We start from the raw sequence: 15,366 nt of genomic DNA, 5'->3' as shown, positions 1-15,366 counted from the left end.
AGAGTACTGGCATTATAGATATGTGCCACAACACCCGGCTCTGAGCTTTTAAAAAGTGGTTTCTTTAGATACCAAAGTAGGCAGAACATAGATGGTGCCCACAGAGACTAGAAAGACATGCAATGGGATAGGCATGTGGCTGGTGTGTTGCTAAGAACCTCTGCCTGCTGTTCCAGGAGGCCAGCTCTTCCTCCTACCACAAGGATTGGAGTTGGTAGTGGAGGCAGGAACAGGACAGGAGGAAGACAGGCAGGCAGGATGACCAGCAGTCCAGCCTCAGGCAAATGTGTGGCAGCCAACACACACAGCTGGGACTCAGAATTCACACCAAGCAAGAGCAGGGGAACAAGCCGCAGAAGCACGAGGCCACTCCCACCCCCACCCCCACCCTGTGATCATTTGAAAGTACATCATCCTGTACAGGAAGCAGGGGAGGAGACAGGTCCTTACACCACCCGCGCACTGTGTGCTTGCCACAAGCCATGACATATTCACTCTTCTGGTTCTTCCCAGGAACCACTTCAAACTTGATGGATGTGTCACCCATTCCATGGTTTCTTTAAAAGAAAACAAAGACAATAAGGTGACATCAACGGAGGCGATATAAATGGTGACCTCTGGGAAGGTATGCTTTAGGAAAGCCTGTTAAATTCTCTCTGAGGGAAAGGACAACCCTTTCCCAAATCTGCTTCTCAACTGAGGAGGTAACTCTCCCACACTTGCTTCAATTCAACAGGATTCTGCCTGACAGCCAGTGCCAAAGGGCTGCAGTGCACCCAGGGAAAATGAGCAACAACTCCCCTTGGGACAAGTAGCCAGCAAGGATGTGGGATGTCCAGAAAGAGCTCCATGACCTGACTCAGGAGGAGAGGCACTACCCACCCTACCTTTTAAGGCACTCGTGGAGGATCTGATATGGAGACAACAGCCCGGCCTTGCTGGTCAGCTCGTAGACGCGAGAATCCTCAATACTGATGTGGTTAAAATACTACAACACAAAGTGGATGCTCATTGAGTTCTGACAAGGCTCACAGCCTCTCAGAGCTGGGACCCTGCTGTTTGCTTTTCCCAGATACTTAGCGTCTTTTCTCGTTACTTCATCTGAGCACATCACACCTTCTACAGCCCTGCTAGCCACTAACTGTGAAAGACATTCTTTTTTTTCTGTTTTGGTACTGGGGATAGAACTCAGGACCTTGCAAATCCCCAGCCCATGAAAGACATTCTTTATCTTATTGTTCAGCTGCCCATCTCCACGGCCCACCATGCCTCACACTCCTGAACACAGTGCAACAAACACAACTAGTACATAGCCAGCCAGCATGAATCAATCTCAATCTAGCTATCTCTCTCTCTCCCCCTCCTCTGCAATATTGGGAGTTCAACCCAGGGCCATCTCACTGAGCAACATCACCGGTCTTTATTTTTTCTTTCTGAAACACACACATACAATTCTCCCCAAATTCATCTACAGATTATTCCGATCAAAATTTCAATAGTTCTTTTTTTTTTGAGACAAGGTCTCAGTATGTAGTTCAGGTTGGCCTTGAACTCACTATGTAGCCCAGGCTGGCCTCAAACTTGTAATGATCCTCCTGCCTCAGCCACCCCAGTGCTGGGATTCCAGGTGCGTGCCACCATATCCAGGTTTCAGTAGAAGTTTTAATACAAATCGACATACTGACTCTAATGACTATTAGAGTTGGGTGTGGTGGCACATACCCATAATCCCAGCACTACACAGTGTGTTCAAGGCCAGCCTGAACTACAAAGCAAAGACAAAAGGGGCCAGGGATTTAGTTCAGTGGTTCTGCTGCCTGCCTCATAAGCACAAGGTCCCGAGTTCGATCCCCAGGACTGAGAGAGAGAGAGAGAGAGAGAGAGAGAGAGAGAGAGAGAGACAGAGACAGACACTTTTAGAAACAGAAAAACAGGGCCGGGGATTTAGCTCAGTGGTTCCGCCTGCCTTGCAAGAGCAAGGACCTGAGTTCGATCCTTGGTACCAAAAATAAATAAATAGACAAACAAACAAAGAAGCTAGAATGACCAAAAAAAAATTTTTTTGGAAAAGAACAAAGCTAAAGGATTCACGCTAATTTCAAGACTTCAAGGAAGCAAGATGATGTGGTATAAATGAACAGACACAGCTCAAGGGACAGAAAAGAACCCAGAAACAGACACCTTCATGGTCACTAGATTACTACGGTACAAGGGCAATCCAAGTTAAATATACACCTGTCATCCTACCCAGCAAACTAGTTTTAGGTGTTTATCCAAGAGAAATCAATCCCAACGATCACGCACAAACCTCATACCAGCTTTATTCCTAACCACTAAAAACTGGAAATGTGTCAGTGTCTCCCAAGTGAGAATGGAGAGACACTGTGATATAACCATCTGGTGGCAACTACTCAGCAGTAAAAATAGCCTATAGATACACATACTAACATAGATGAATTACATCATGTCAGAAGCCAGGTTGAAGGCTGCCTAGACTACAATTCCAATAATAAGAAATTCTAGAACTGGCCGAACCACAAGGTCTATTCCAGTGCCTGTCGGCAGATATGAACTCGGGGTTTGACTATAAAAGGGAAGCCCCAGAAAAAGTATGGGGATTGACAGAAATATTTATTGGTCTCATGATTCTACGCACTTATCAAGTCACAGAACCAAGTTGGGTGTGGTGACACATCTGTAATTTCAGTTACTCCGGAGGCTGAGGCAGAAGGATCCCAAGACCAGCTTGGGCAACTCAGCAAAAGTCTGTGCCAAAATAAAAAATAAAGGGCTGGGGATTTAGCTCAGTGGTGCTGCTGCCTGGCTTCGCAAGTACAAGGTCCTGAGTTCCATCCCTGGTACCTTTAAAGAAATAAAAAAAATAAATAAAAAATAAAAAGGGCTGAAGATGTAGCTCAGTAGTAGAGTGCCCGTGATTTCCATCCCCAATATCAAAACATCCTAGAACCATACCAAAACATGAATTTAATTGTAAATAAGAAAATACAAGTTGAAAATGCTGAAAAGCACCTGGTCATCAATACTAAATTTCTTTTCTTTTTTATTTTTTTACTAAATTTTCAAAAGACCGTGAATCTACCAACCTACAATTACCTAAAAGACAACAAAATCTCAAGAAGGGGGGTCACAAAAAGTTTTGTGAAAAGGAAATGGTGCCAGTTCAGTTTCTGGAGCTTCCCTGGTTTAATCACACAACTCACACATTTTACACTGAGCCTTTCCTTGCCCACGGTGTAAAAAGGACTCCAGCCTTCCCTGTGGACCTCACAGTCATTACCTGAGGCCTCCCAAAGCCCCAGCACCTCTCAAGGCCAATAAAGTAGAGGATACTGCCCCCACATCTCCACACCTCTGTCTGGGTAGCATGAGGGAAGAGAGGCCTGCCTCTGAGCCCCTCCAATCCAAACAGCCTCACAAGCATGACACACTTCCAGATACCAGGTGACTTTCCAGAAGCAGAATGAAAAGTCCCTGTCAGTCAGATGTGTGCTGTTAAAGTTGTGTCACCCAGAAATTAAAATGGAATGTAACTTTTCATGGAGAAGTTAATACTTTGAGTCTGCTAAATAAAAATTACGGGAAGCTGGGCCAGGGATTTAGCTCAGTGGTTCCACCACTTGCCTCACAAATGCAATGTCCCAAGTTTGATCCCCAGTACCAAAAAAAAAAAAAAATTACAGGAAGCTACTGTTTTGGACTAGGTTCCCTACCAGGACCCAGCAGACCAGACTAAAAATCAAACTGTAGTCACCCACGCTAAAGTTCCACACCATCAAACCAAAACAGAATTATTACCTGACCTTTCTAGGAATCAGGAGAGAAAGCCTAAATCCCCAAACTGGCTAAATTCTATAGCTTCAATAATTCTTAAGCCTTGCCAAAAACTTAGTAAACTGAAGTTAACTAACCAATCATTTTTCTATTGTTATGTCTCCCACATTACAAGGAAAGTAACTCTGAAATGACTGAGTTCCTTTTTATTTTTTGTTCCTGCTTTTCTCAGCCTTTCTCTGTCTATAAAACTACCTTCCTCTGCTTAGCCCATCAGAACACTTGTTTTATTTTATAGAATGACATGTTGCCAATAAAAGCAACTGCAAATAAAGCCAATTGAGATCTTGGTAAATTTGTTGTAATTTTGTCTTTTGACAAGACTGTGCCTGCTCCAAGTGGGATCCTCAATCTATCTGTGGGCTATTTATAACAAAGTTACATGAAGCATAGAAAACATTTAGAAACTTAAAAGAGCTCTTTAACACTACCATGGATAATTTACTGTATTTATAATAATATCAGTCCACAAAGACAGAGGAGATATTTTAAATGTCAATCCCAGAGAACTGTCACTATTTGACCTTTTTGGCAGCTCTCTAGAAAATCTGGCAAGATTTGTCTCTATTTGACCTCAGAGCTCACTCAAGGAAAATAGCCCAATTCTCCAGGGATCTTGTCAAAAGTAATCAGTAGCAACTGTTTCATATTGCAGTTGCCTAAAACAATGATACCAGTTGAACATACAAGAGGCTAACTAAAGCCAGGCAGGTAGTGCACACCTGTAATCCCAGCACATGGGAGGCTGAGGCAGGAGAACTGCCTTGAGTTTGAGGCGAGCTTGGGCTACACAGTGAGTTCAAGGCCAGTCTGAATTACATAGCAAGACCCTGTCTCAAAACCAAACCAAACCAAAACAAACCCCTATATATATTATATTATATATATTATATAATATTACATATATTATATATTATATAATATATATATTTTTATATATATATATAATATAATATATATATAGAATGAAGTAGATCAAAAAACCTTAAAAGGAAAAGCTGTGGAATGAGATGCCCAGAAAGAATTTTGAAAAGCTCCAATATCTGGGGTTCTACATGGCCACATACACACCCAAGAAAGACCTGAGAAAGATTGTATCATTTCCTTCTGGGTGACCTGGACGCTGTGTCCAGGTTGATAATCTCAGCAAGCACACACAGAAAAGGGGAAATTTGGAAACAAAATGTGCTTCCCGGGCCAGGGATATAGCTCAGTGGTGCTGCCGCCTGCCTCACAAGCACAAGGTCCCGAGTTCAATCCCCGGTACCACAAAAAAAAAAAGTGCTTCCTGGGAGAAAAGCATGAATGTGAAGACAGCCATCCCCAAACCAAGGAGAAAGGCCTTTCCTCATAGCCCTCAGAAGGAACTAACCCATGTGATACTTTATTTTGAACTTCTGACCTCCAGAACTGTCAGACAATAAATTTTTGTGGTTTAAGCCACCCAGCTGTAATACTTGCTTACAGTAGCCCTAGCAAATTAACACAGTCACTAAACAGCAACAACAAATAGTAAATACAATAAACTAGGGGGGTGTATGTGAACTTCTAGAGTTGCAGCATATAATTTAAATGGCTAATTCTCAACAAAACAAAGAATAAGACATGCAAAGAACCACAGAAGTAGAGGCAGCCTACATATGTAGGTGAAAGAACAGCTAATACAATGTAGCCCTGAAGCTGGACTTAGCAAAGACTTTACATCATTTATATAAATCCACTGAAACTAAAAGAAATCATGTTTAAAGAATTAAAAGGAAGTGGACCAGGGACTTAGCTCAGTGGCACTGTGTCTGCCTCAAAAGCGCAAAGTCCTGAGTTTGATCCCTGGTACCGGGGGAAATAAAAAGAATTAAAGGGAAGTATAAGAACAATGCCTCATCAAATAGAGAATATCAATAAAGAAATAGGGGCTGAGGGTATAGCTTGGTAGAGTGCTGGCCTAGCACATATGAGGCTAGAATTCCATTCCCATCGGAGGCTGGGGGGGCGGGATATGAAATATTCACTAGGAAGAGAGTCAAGCAGGCTCAAGAAACATCGGCAAACCTGGTCAATTGACATTATCCAGTCTGAAGAACAGAAAAATAAAGAACAAAGAATATAGGACAGAGCTTCAGAGACCAGTGAGACAATTAACCATTAAGTATAAAATAATTACATTTATGGGAGTCACAGAAAGAGAGAAATAAAAGGGCAAAAAGAGTATTTGGGTAAACTGTGGCTGAAATTTCCCATGTTTGATGAAAAACAACCTACCCATACAAGAAGTTCAACAAATTCCAATTAGAATAAACTCAAAGAAATTCACATCTAGACACATCTGCTAAAGGCCAAACACATCTTGAAAGCAGCAAGAGAAGTGATTCACTACATACAAGCACACTTTTCTCATCAGAAGGCCAAAAGGCAGTGGGATGACATATTCCCACTATCAAGAAAATGGCTGTCAATCAAGAACCCTGAATCCAGCAAAACTATGCTCCAAAAATGAAGATGAAATAAGGGCATTTCCAGAAAATAAAAAGTAAGAGAATTAATTATCAAAAGATTTGTCCTAAGGCCAATCTCCCTAATGAATATAGATGCAAAAGCCCTCTACAAGATACTGGCAAACAGAATACAGAGGGTCATCAAGAAGATTATACACCCTGACCAAGTTGGATTTATCCAAGGGATGCAAGGATGGTTCAACATATGTAAATTAATAAATGTAATACACTATATTAATAGAGCCAAGGACAAAAACTATATGATCATCTCAATACAGAGAGAAAAAGCATTTGACAAAATCCAACACCCATTCATGATAAAAACTCTACGGAAAATTGGAACAAAAGGTTTTTATCTCAACCTCATTAAGACTATCTATGAAAAACCAACAGCGAACACCATACTAAATGGTCAAAAACTGAAAATTTTCATGCTAGAATCAGGAACAAGACAGGGATGTCCACTATTACCACTCCTGTTCAATATAGTTCTGGAAACATTAGCCACAGCAATTAGACAAGAGAAAGAAAGAAAAGGAATAAAGACAGGAAAGGCAGAAGTTAAACTGTCATTATTCATTAACAATGATACTCTACATAGCAGACCCAAAAAACTCGCCCAAAAGACCTCTAGACTTAATTGACAGATTCAGTAGAGTAGCTGGATATAAGGTAAACACTCAAAAATCAATAGCCTTTTTGTACACAAATAACAGACTCACTGAGAGAGAAATTAGGGAAACAATTCCTTTCACACAACAGCACCCAAAAAAATGAAATATCTAGGAATCAATCTAATGAAGGAAGCAGAAGACCTCTACATTGAAAACTATAGCACTCTGAAAAAATATAGAAGAGGATACAAGAAATTGGAAAGACATCACTTGTTCTTGGGTAGGAAGAACCAATATAGTGAAAATGGGCATACTTCCAAAACTGCTACATAGATTTAATGCAATCCCGATTGAAATCCCAACAGTATATTTCACAGAACTAGAGGAAAACAATCCAAAAATTCATTTGGAACCAGAAGAGACCTAGAACAGCAAAAGCAATTCTAGGCAACAGAGACATGACAGCAGGTATCACAATCCCCAACTTGAAAGTACTACAAAGCCACTGTGATAAAAGCAGCATGGTACTGGCGAAGAAACAGACCCAAGGATCAGTGGAATAGATTAGAAGATGCAGAAACAACTGCAGACATACTTAGCCACCTTATCTTTGATAAAGGAGCCAACCATCCTCACTGAGGGAAAGATAGCCTATTTAATAAATGGTGTTGGAAAAACTGGATTTCAACCTGCCAAAGATTGAAACTAGACCCATATCTATCACCATGCACTAAACTAAAATCAAAGTGGATTAAAGAGCTAAATATTAAAACAGAAACACTCAACTTGCCGGGAAATTAAGTTCAGTAGAAAGATATTGGCCTAGGAAAAGACTTTATAAACAAAACCTCAGTAGCACGGGAACTAGCACAAAGAATCAACAACTGGGATGTCACTTTATTAAAAAACTTCTGCACTGCAAAAGAAACCACCAATAGCGCTAAGAGACAACCTACAATGTGGGAAAAAAATTTTAGCAGCTGTACCTCAAACAAAGGACTACTATCTAGAATATATAAAGAACTTTAAAAAATCAGACAACTCCCCAAATTTAAGACCCAATTCAAAAATGGGCATCTGAAATGAACAGACATTTCTCAGACAAAGAAGGAAAAGCACCAAATAAACATATGAAAAAATGTTCAACATGACTGGTCATTCGAGAGATGCAGATGAAAACAACACTGGGAATCCACCCCAAAAAGAATGGCAGCTATGAAGAAATCAACCAATATAACAAATGCTGGCGGGGTTGTGGGGAGAAAGGAACCCTTCTCCATTGTTGGCTGGGAGTGCAGACTGGTGCAACCACTGTGAAACTCAATATGGAGATACCTCAAAAAACTAGGACTAGAGGTCCCATTTGACCCAGCTATTCCTCTGCTGGGTATCTTCCCAAAAGAATTAAAAGAATCATACCACAGCAATATATATGTGCACCCATGTTTATAGCAGCACAGTTTGTAATAGCTAAAGCTTGGAAACAGCCCAAATGCCCATCAACTGGAGACTGGATAAAGATGTGGGTTTTTTTTTAAATATAAAATGGAGTACTACTCAGCCATAAAGAATGAGAAACTAGAGACATTTATAGATAAATGGATGCACACTGAGGCCATACTCTTAAGTGAAATAAATAGGACACATGTGTGTAAATACCGAATAGTTTCTCTGGTGTGAGAAACTGAAAGGGTAAATAAGGATTAAAATGAATAAATGATAATGTGAAATAGGAAGAAAAGGTCCAAAGGGGTAGGGAAAGTGGGAGGGGTAGGGGAAAGGAAAAAATATGAGAAAAGGGAAAAATGGAAACAAAGACTCTGTAAATAGAGAAGGGTGGAGAAGTTGAAGGGAGGGCACGGGAATGGGGAAAAAATAAGAACCAAGACACATTATGTAAAGGTACAAGTTCCCAATGATAAATGTAAAGGTACTGCATACCTAAAATGTACCTATAAAAGAATTTAAGAAAACAAAAACCCAAAAACAAATACATGCAACCATAGAGTGTAAAAAAAAAAAAAAAAGACTTGCCCTATAAGATAATGAAGGGCTTCAGGCTGAAATACAAGATTGCCTGAGTCCAAGAGTTCAAGGCCAGCCTGAGCAATATAGCAAAGATACTACAACTTGAAACAACTAGAGCAATAATTGAAAATATATGTTAATGGACACATAATATGTTCATATATAATTCATGACAATAGCAAAAAAGAGGGGGAAATAAATATACAGGGGCAAAGATTTTGTATGCAATTAAAAATAGTCTTATTTGAACTAGACTAAGAAACTATCCAAAAAAAGAAGTAGTAAAAGCAAAAGAATTAAAACAGTACATTGAGAAGTAACACAAACGGTAGTAATGGAGAGATTGAGAAAAAAAAAAAGATGACATAAACAAATAGTATAATGGTATACCTAGAAGTCTACCTTTTCAGTAATTATATTAAATATAAATTGACTAAACATAATGATCAAAAGGCAAAGATTGGGCTGGGGATTTAGCTCAGTGGTTCCGCTGCCTGCCTCACAAGCGCAAGGGCCTGAGTTCAATCCCCGGTACCAAAAAAAAAAAAAAAAAAGGCAAAGATTGACAGACTGGACAAAAACAATATTTAACTATATGTTGTCTAACAAGATACTTTTTGTTTAGTACCGAGGATTGAATACATCACACAAAATTAATTCTAAAGCAAAAATTGTCGTTAGAAATAAAGGACATTTTGGCCATTGTGTTCTCTTGTATGGCAGCCCACCCTCTTTTCTTACTTTTCTTTGCCCAAATTCTCTCTGCAGAGCCTGCTTCTTTTCCTACCTTAATAAAACTTTGCTATTGTTAAAAAAAAAGATATTTTACAGTAACAAAAGAATCATATATCAAGATGTTACAACTATTAAAGACATATATATTCCCAACAACTGCCCCAAATACATTAGACAAAAACTGAACAGAATTGAAGGGAGAAACAGACAATTCGCTAATATTAATAGGAGACTTTAATATCCCACACTCAATAATGGACAGAACAACTATGCAGAAAATCAATAAGGAAGGCCAGGAATTTAGCTCAGTGGTGCTGCCACCTGCCTCGCAAGCGCAAGGTCCTGAGTTCGATCCCTGATACCAAAAAAAAAAAAAAGAAAAAAGAAAATCAATACGGAATAGACATCTAGAACTGTCTACCCCAGTAAAAGCAGAATACATGAACAGAAATATAAGAAGTATGACTGACTTAGTAATTAAGTTAACTTTGAACAAAGAAAAGCCTAAGCTCAAAAGGTTTCACTGGGGGTTGGGAGTATAGCTTAATGGTAGAGCACCTGGTTAGCATGTGCAAGGACCTGGGTTCAATCCCTGGCCTCAAAAATAAGTAAAATTTTAAACATTGTCTAGGCATGATGGTACACCTGAGCAGCACTGGGAAGGCTGAAGCAGGATCACCATGCATTCAAGGGCAGCCTCAACTATACAGTGAGACTCTGTCTAAGGGTCAGGGATTTAGCTCAGTGCCACTGCACCTGCCTCGCAAGCACAAGGACATGAGTTTGATCCCCGGTACCAAAAGAAAAAACACAACAAAACAAAACATAAATAAATAAATATATGCAACCATTGCACTGGGTGAATTCTAGCAAACAGTTGAAAAATATTAATCCTTTACAAAGTATTCTAGAAAATAGGAGAGGAAGAGACACTTTCCAATTCATCTCTAAGGCCAGTATCAGCCTGATACCAGCACCAGACATCACAAAAAAAGAAAACTATAGGCCAATATCCCTTATAAACATAGATGCAAAAATCCCTAACAAAATACTAGGAAATCAAGTTCAGTAACATGTAAACATGATTATAAGCCATGACCAGGTGGTACTTATTCCAGGAATACAAGGTTGGCCTAACATTCAAAATCAATATAATATACCATGTTAACAATATAAAAGACAAAAACCACATGATCATCTCAATACAAGCAGAAAAATCACTTGACAAAATCCAATACCCATATCTAATATCTAATAAAAATTTGGGAATTGACCGGGGATTTAGCTCAGTGGTGCCACCACCTGCCTCGTAAGCGCAAGGACCCAAGTTGGATACCCTGTACCAAAAATAAATAAATAAAAAATAAAAAACAGACAAACAAAAAAATTTGGGAATAGAAGGAAACTTTCTCAACCTGATAAAAATCCACAGCTAAAAACACAGCATGCTAAGAAGGCCAGTCACAAAAACCACATTATATGATCCCATTTGCATATATGAAATGTCCAGAACTGGCAAATATAGTCAGAAAGCAGACTAGTGGTTGCCCAGGTCTGGGATGTGGAAAGAACTGCAAGCAACTGCTAATCAATTTGGGGTTTCTTTTTAGAGTGATGAAAATATTTTAAAATTAAGATAGCTGCAACCTTTTGAATAACTGAATATACAAAATTCATGGAGTTATACAATTTTTTTTGGAGTTGTACAAATTAAAAATCAAATTTTATGGTAAGTTATCTCAATGAAGCTGTCACAAAAAAAGGCATCCTTCAGAATCTGAAAAGCTGCTGCTACAAATAATCACAGAATCTCATATTTACCCTAAAAGGTTTACAGATAATTTAAAACAGTTCTTAATATAAAGAACAATCTAAATCTTGTAGACTCGGCTTCACATTCTCACCGGATTGGTTTTACACTCAACATAGGCAAACACACAGATGACAAAAATCTCCCAGAAAAGGGGACATTTTTCCCCTGCTTGTACAAAAGCAAGTTAAGTTTCTTCTTTTATGAAATATAACCATAGCTAGATGTGGTGGCACACGCCTGCAATCCCAACATTCAGGGAGGCTGAGGCAGGAAGTTCCCAAGTTTGAGCCCAGCCTGGGTAACTTAGCAAGACTGTCTCAAAATAAAAAATAAACAAAGGTCTAGGGATATAGCCCAGTGCAAAAGGCCCTGTGTTCAAACCCTAGTAGCGAGAGCGAGAGAGACAGAGAGCGAGAGAGACAGCGAGAGAGAGACAGAGAGAAAGAGAAAGAAAAAGAAAAAAGAAAAAGAAAAACAAATTAGCATAACCTGGAGGCTGGATAAGTACATTCTTAGCATACAGCATGGAAGACACAAGCATGGCCAGCAGACAGCCCCAGATCAGGCCAGGCCAGCACGGTGGGGTGGCTACTGAGTTGCCCCAGCTCACAACAGGGGAAGATCATGACACTCACCTCCAGTTCTTCACTGTCTTTGGGCTTCTCCTCAGAGGTCTGTTTAACAAAGTCCGGAATAAGTATTTCCAGTGTGGCTCGGGCTATGAAAAGAAAAGGTCTGAGGTAAAGGACCAGCACATCTTCCTGGGGTTCAGGTTGAAAGAGAAGGCAGACATGCTGCCTGGCTTGCAGAATGAGCTGTGTGATGGCTCCCATTCCCAGAATGGTGAGGGCCAAGGAGCAGCAGTACTTCAGCGGTAGGATCAAGAAAGGATAAAAGAAAAAAACACATCCTGAGGAAGCAAGACAGTGCAGCCAACCACGGGAAGCTCTAAAAGCTACACTGAGCACATACACTTTTATCCTGAAGTCTTCATAGGCAAGAGAGGAATTCAGATCTGTGATTTAGAGAAATCATTTTGGTAGTTTGTAAAAGAAAAAAAAAAATGGCTTGGCAGAATCTGGACCCTAAAGGAGGCCTGAGAGCAGGCTTCTCCAGGTGTCCAGATGGCACAGGGGCAGTAGTTGCCATGGGCAGGGAGAAGCATCAAGATCTGAGGGACACTCTGGAGGAGTGTGTGCAGGGCAGAGCACAAGGATGCCACTCATGAAAACAAGGCAGCTACCCACCACTGGGGTGTGTGTGTGTGTGTGTGTGTGTGTGTGTGTGTGTGTGTGTGTGTGTGTGTGTGACAGCCCTTCAGCTGATGGCCCTGTCTGACTCAGCAGATCTTTAACCCCAGCAAGACATCCCATGAAATAAATAAGTAAAAAAGACATACCAATACAACTGTCTAGAGAACAGCTGGAATATGGGCAGAGTAAGTAGATTTCTATCACAGAGTCCGTAGGAGAGCAGGTGACTGCACAGAAGGAATAGCCTGGGCCCTGTCCAGGACGCTTCCACCTGCACACCAGGCCCAACTCTGCACAGTATCTACTCAAAAAGTCATTTAGGCAGAATCTCTCTAAAACAGGCATTTCCTGGGTATCTGAGGTGGCTGTGAAGCGTGTGAGCTCAAGACAGATGAACAGAGGGAAGGACAGACAACACAATGCAGAAAAGTTTCCTATCATCCTCAGCATTTGCATCAAAAGCAACACAGAGGGACATTCTGATTCCTAGGAGTAGAAAACACTTTTACTGTCCCCAAGACCCAAGGAGACTATGATCTAACTGACATACTTCCTACTCTGTACAGGGTAGACCTGCTCTAGGAAACAATGTGCCAAATGGAAAACTCAAGAAAGTACCTGTGGGTGCAAAGGCTGGGTGTATGCCCAACACCACCCTGCTGTGTGCTCCACTTCTCAGCAGAGACCAAATAACCCCAATGCCAAAGCAAAATGACTTTGGTGAAAGAATACCAACTATTATTTGGGCTGGGCGTGGAAGCAAAGAGCAAGAACCTGGTCCAAAAGAGCAATGAGTTTCAACCAGAAAATACTAGCTTTCCCAGAGGTGAGTTGTGCTATATAATGAGTGGTTAGTCCCCAATATGGAATCTGAAGGACTCAGAAAACAGTCCCATAAATGTCAAAATCACTAGAGCAGAATAGCAACAGCCCATCGATCCACCTCTCCTCTCTCTTAATATAGACACATTTGTTCTTTTTTTTTTTTGGTACTGGGGATCGAACTCGGGACCTTGCACTTGGGAGGCAGGCGGTGGAACCACTGAGCTAAATCCCCAGCCTGACACATTTGTTTAGTTTAAAAACAAACTTGCTCTACAGTGCACCTAGCACTGCCCAGTTGAATCTGAGCACACCTGAATCTGTGCACAGCTGGGTCAAACACAGGAGACAATGGTCCTGCTGGCACTCAGCAGAGGGGCTTTCTACTCTAAGGTTTCACTCTTGACTCTCTTAATTTCTTTTTTGGGGGGGTACCGGAAATCGAACTCGGGTCCTTGCACTTGCGCAGCAGGTGGCGAAACCACTGAGCTAAATCCCTGGACCCCTCTTAATTTCTTTTTCAATAAAGCATGTAATGTTAAAAATCAAAGTAGACAATAAAGTGAATATGCCCCACCCATACTCCCCCAACCTGCTGCTGCTGCTGCCCTACCAAACCAAGGGGCAAGGCAGAGCCAGCGGGCAACACATGTCTCTGAGACACCCAAGCAAGCACATTACCAGCTTTATTCTTCGCAAGTTTTTTGCTGCTTGCAGTTCCCGATCCGTAAGTCACACCATCAATGGTCACGGAGGCACCAAAAGGCTCACTTGGGTTCTCTTAAAATTAAAATTACTTGTTTTAAAACACACTTGCCAAGACATTAAAAGCTTGTGCACATACAGTCTGCCCACACCAACAGATGCCCTTGCAGAGAGTGAGTCTGTGTTTGTCTGCAAAGACTGGGGGCTCCCTAAGGTATGGAGACAGGGCTAGGGGGAGTCAGCAGCAAAAGCCACAGCTGGGAAACTTAGGGAAATGGGGGACCAAGAGAGTGAGCCAGAGGGGAAGCAGGAGCTGGAGGCAGAGCCACCCAGACAGGGACAAGGTCTCTGAAGAATGAACAAAAGACTCTCAGGAGTGGGGAAGCATAGGATACAGTGATCTGGAGAAACAATACCCCCAAAAATGAGCAACCTCAGGCTTCAATTCCCAAAGGGAGACAAACTAGTCTTCACAAATGTGCGAGGATGCCACGGAAGACAGGATGGCAGAAAAGTGTAGCCCAAGGCCCCTTCATCTACATGAGGCCACTTGGACACCAGGAAAGAATCCAGCGCACAGCAAGGAGGCCTTCCTCACAAGGCTGACCTTGACAATGCAGGGTCACAGGCCAGCAAGGCAGACAAAATGGGACAAGAGAAAGTGGGATGGGGAGAAGGGGAGCAACATGAGACAAACTCCAAGGAGAATGCAAAGCCATTCACCCTCAGACAAGTGCACAACTCCATGAAAATTAACTGCCTATCTGCAACATGCTTCTTTCCCTTCCCTTGCATTTCTATTTCAGTGAGTAGGGCCAATAAGCTCCCACCTCCCCAGCTCACACCAAAGTGACATGCATGGTTCAGAACTGAAATGGGGAAGGTCAAACTTACCACATTCAAAGAAATTATAAACAGGACGGACCTTGAGGACACGCTGCATGTATTCGTGCAGGATGCACACCTCAGACTTCCCATTGGGATTAATGACAAACTCTGCAACAAGAAGGACTGTCTCAGCAACAACATGAGGAGGTGCTACAAGGTAGCAC

The 15,366-nt window shown here is 41.3% G+C and overlaps 1 protein-coding gene across 3 annotated transcripts in view; it reads right to left on the bottom strand.

Annotated features, from left to right (window-relative positions):
• The window catches only part of Dgcr8 (DGCR8 microprocessor complex subunit), a 32,414-nt gene that overhangs the window by 5,775 nt on the left and 11,273 nt on the right, over positions 1–15,366 (bottom strand). For 2 of the 3 annotated variants that reach the window (XM_004843287.4, XM_004843288.4), the window contains 5 exons: positions 15,209–15,310; positions 14,291–14,389; positions 12,170–12,252; positions 888–988; positions 451–557 (listed from right to left, as the gene is read on the bottom strand). In XM_004843287.4, coding sequence (XP_004843344.1) covers positions 451–557; positions 888–988; positions 12,170–12,252; positions 14,291–14,389; positions 15,209–15,310 — 492 coding nt within the window. The remainder of the gene's footprint in view (positions 1–450; positions 558–887; positions 989–12,169; positions 12,253–14,290; positions 14,390–15,208; positions 15,311–15,366) is intronic. The other variant, XM_087198594.1, reaches the window with a different exon arrangement.

Source organism: Heterocephalus glaber, unplaced genomic scaffold, assembly GCF_053883595.1.
Source record: "Heterocephalus glaber isolate CG9 unplaced genomic scaffold, H.glaber_assembly_v1.0 deba00001687, whole genome shotgun sequence".
Classification (NCBI taxonomy): domain Eukaryota; kingdom Metazoa; phylum Chordata; class Mammalia; order Rodentia; family Bathyergidae; genus Heterocephalus; species Heterocephalus glaber.
The sequence above is the reverse complement of the archived record's forward strand: the minus strand, read 5'-3'. Positions and strand labels throughout refer to the sequence as shown.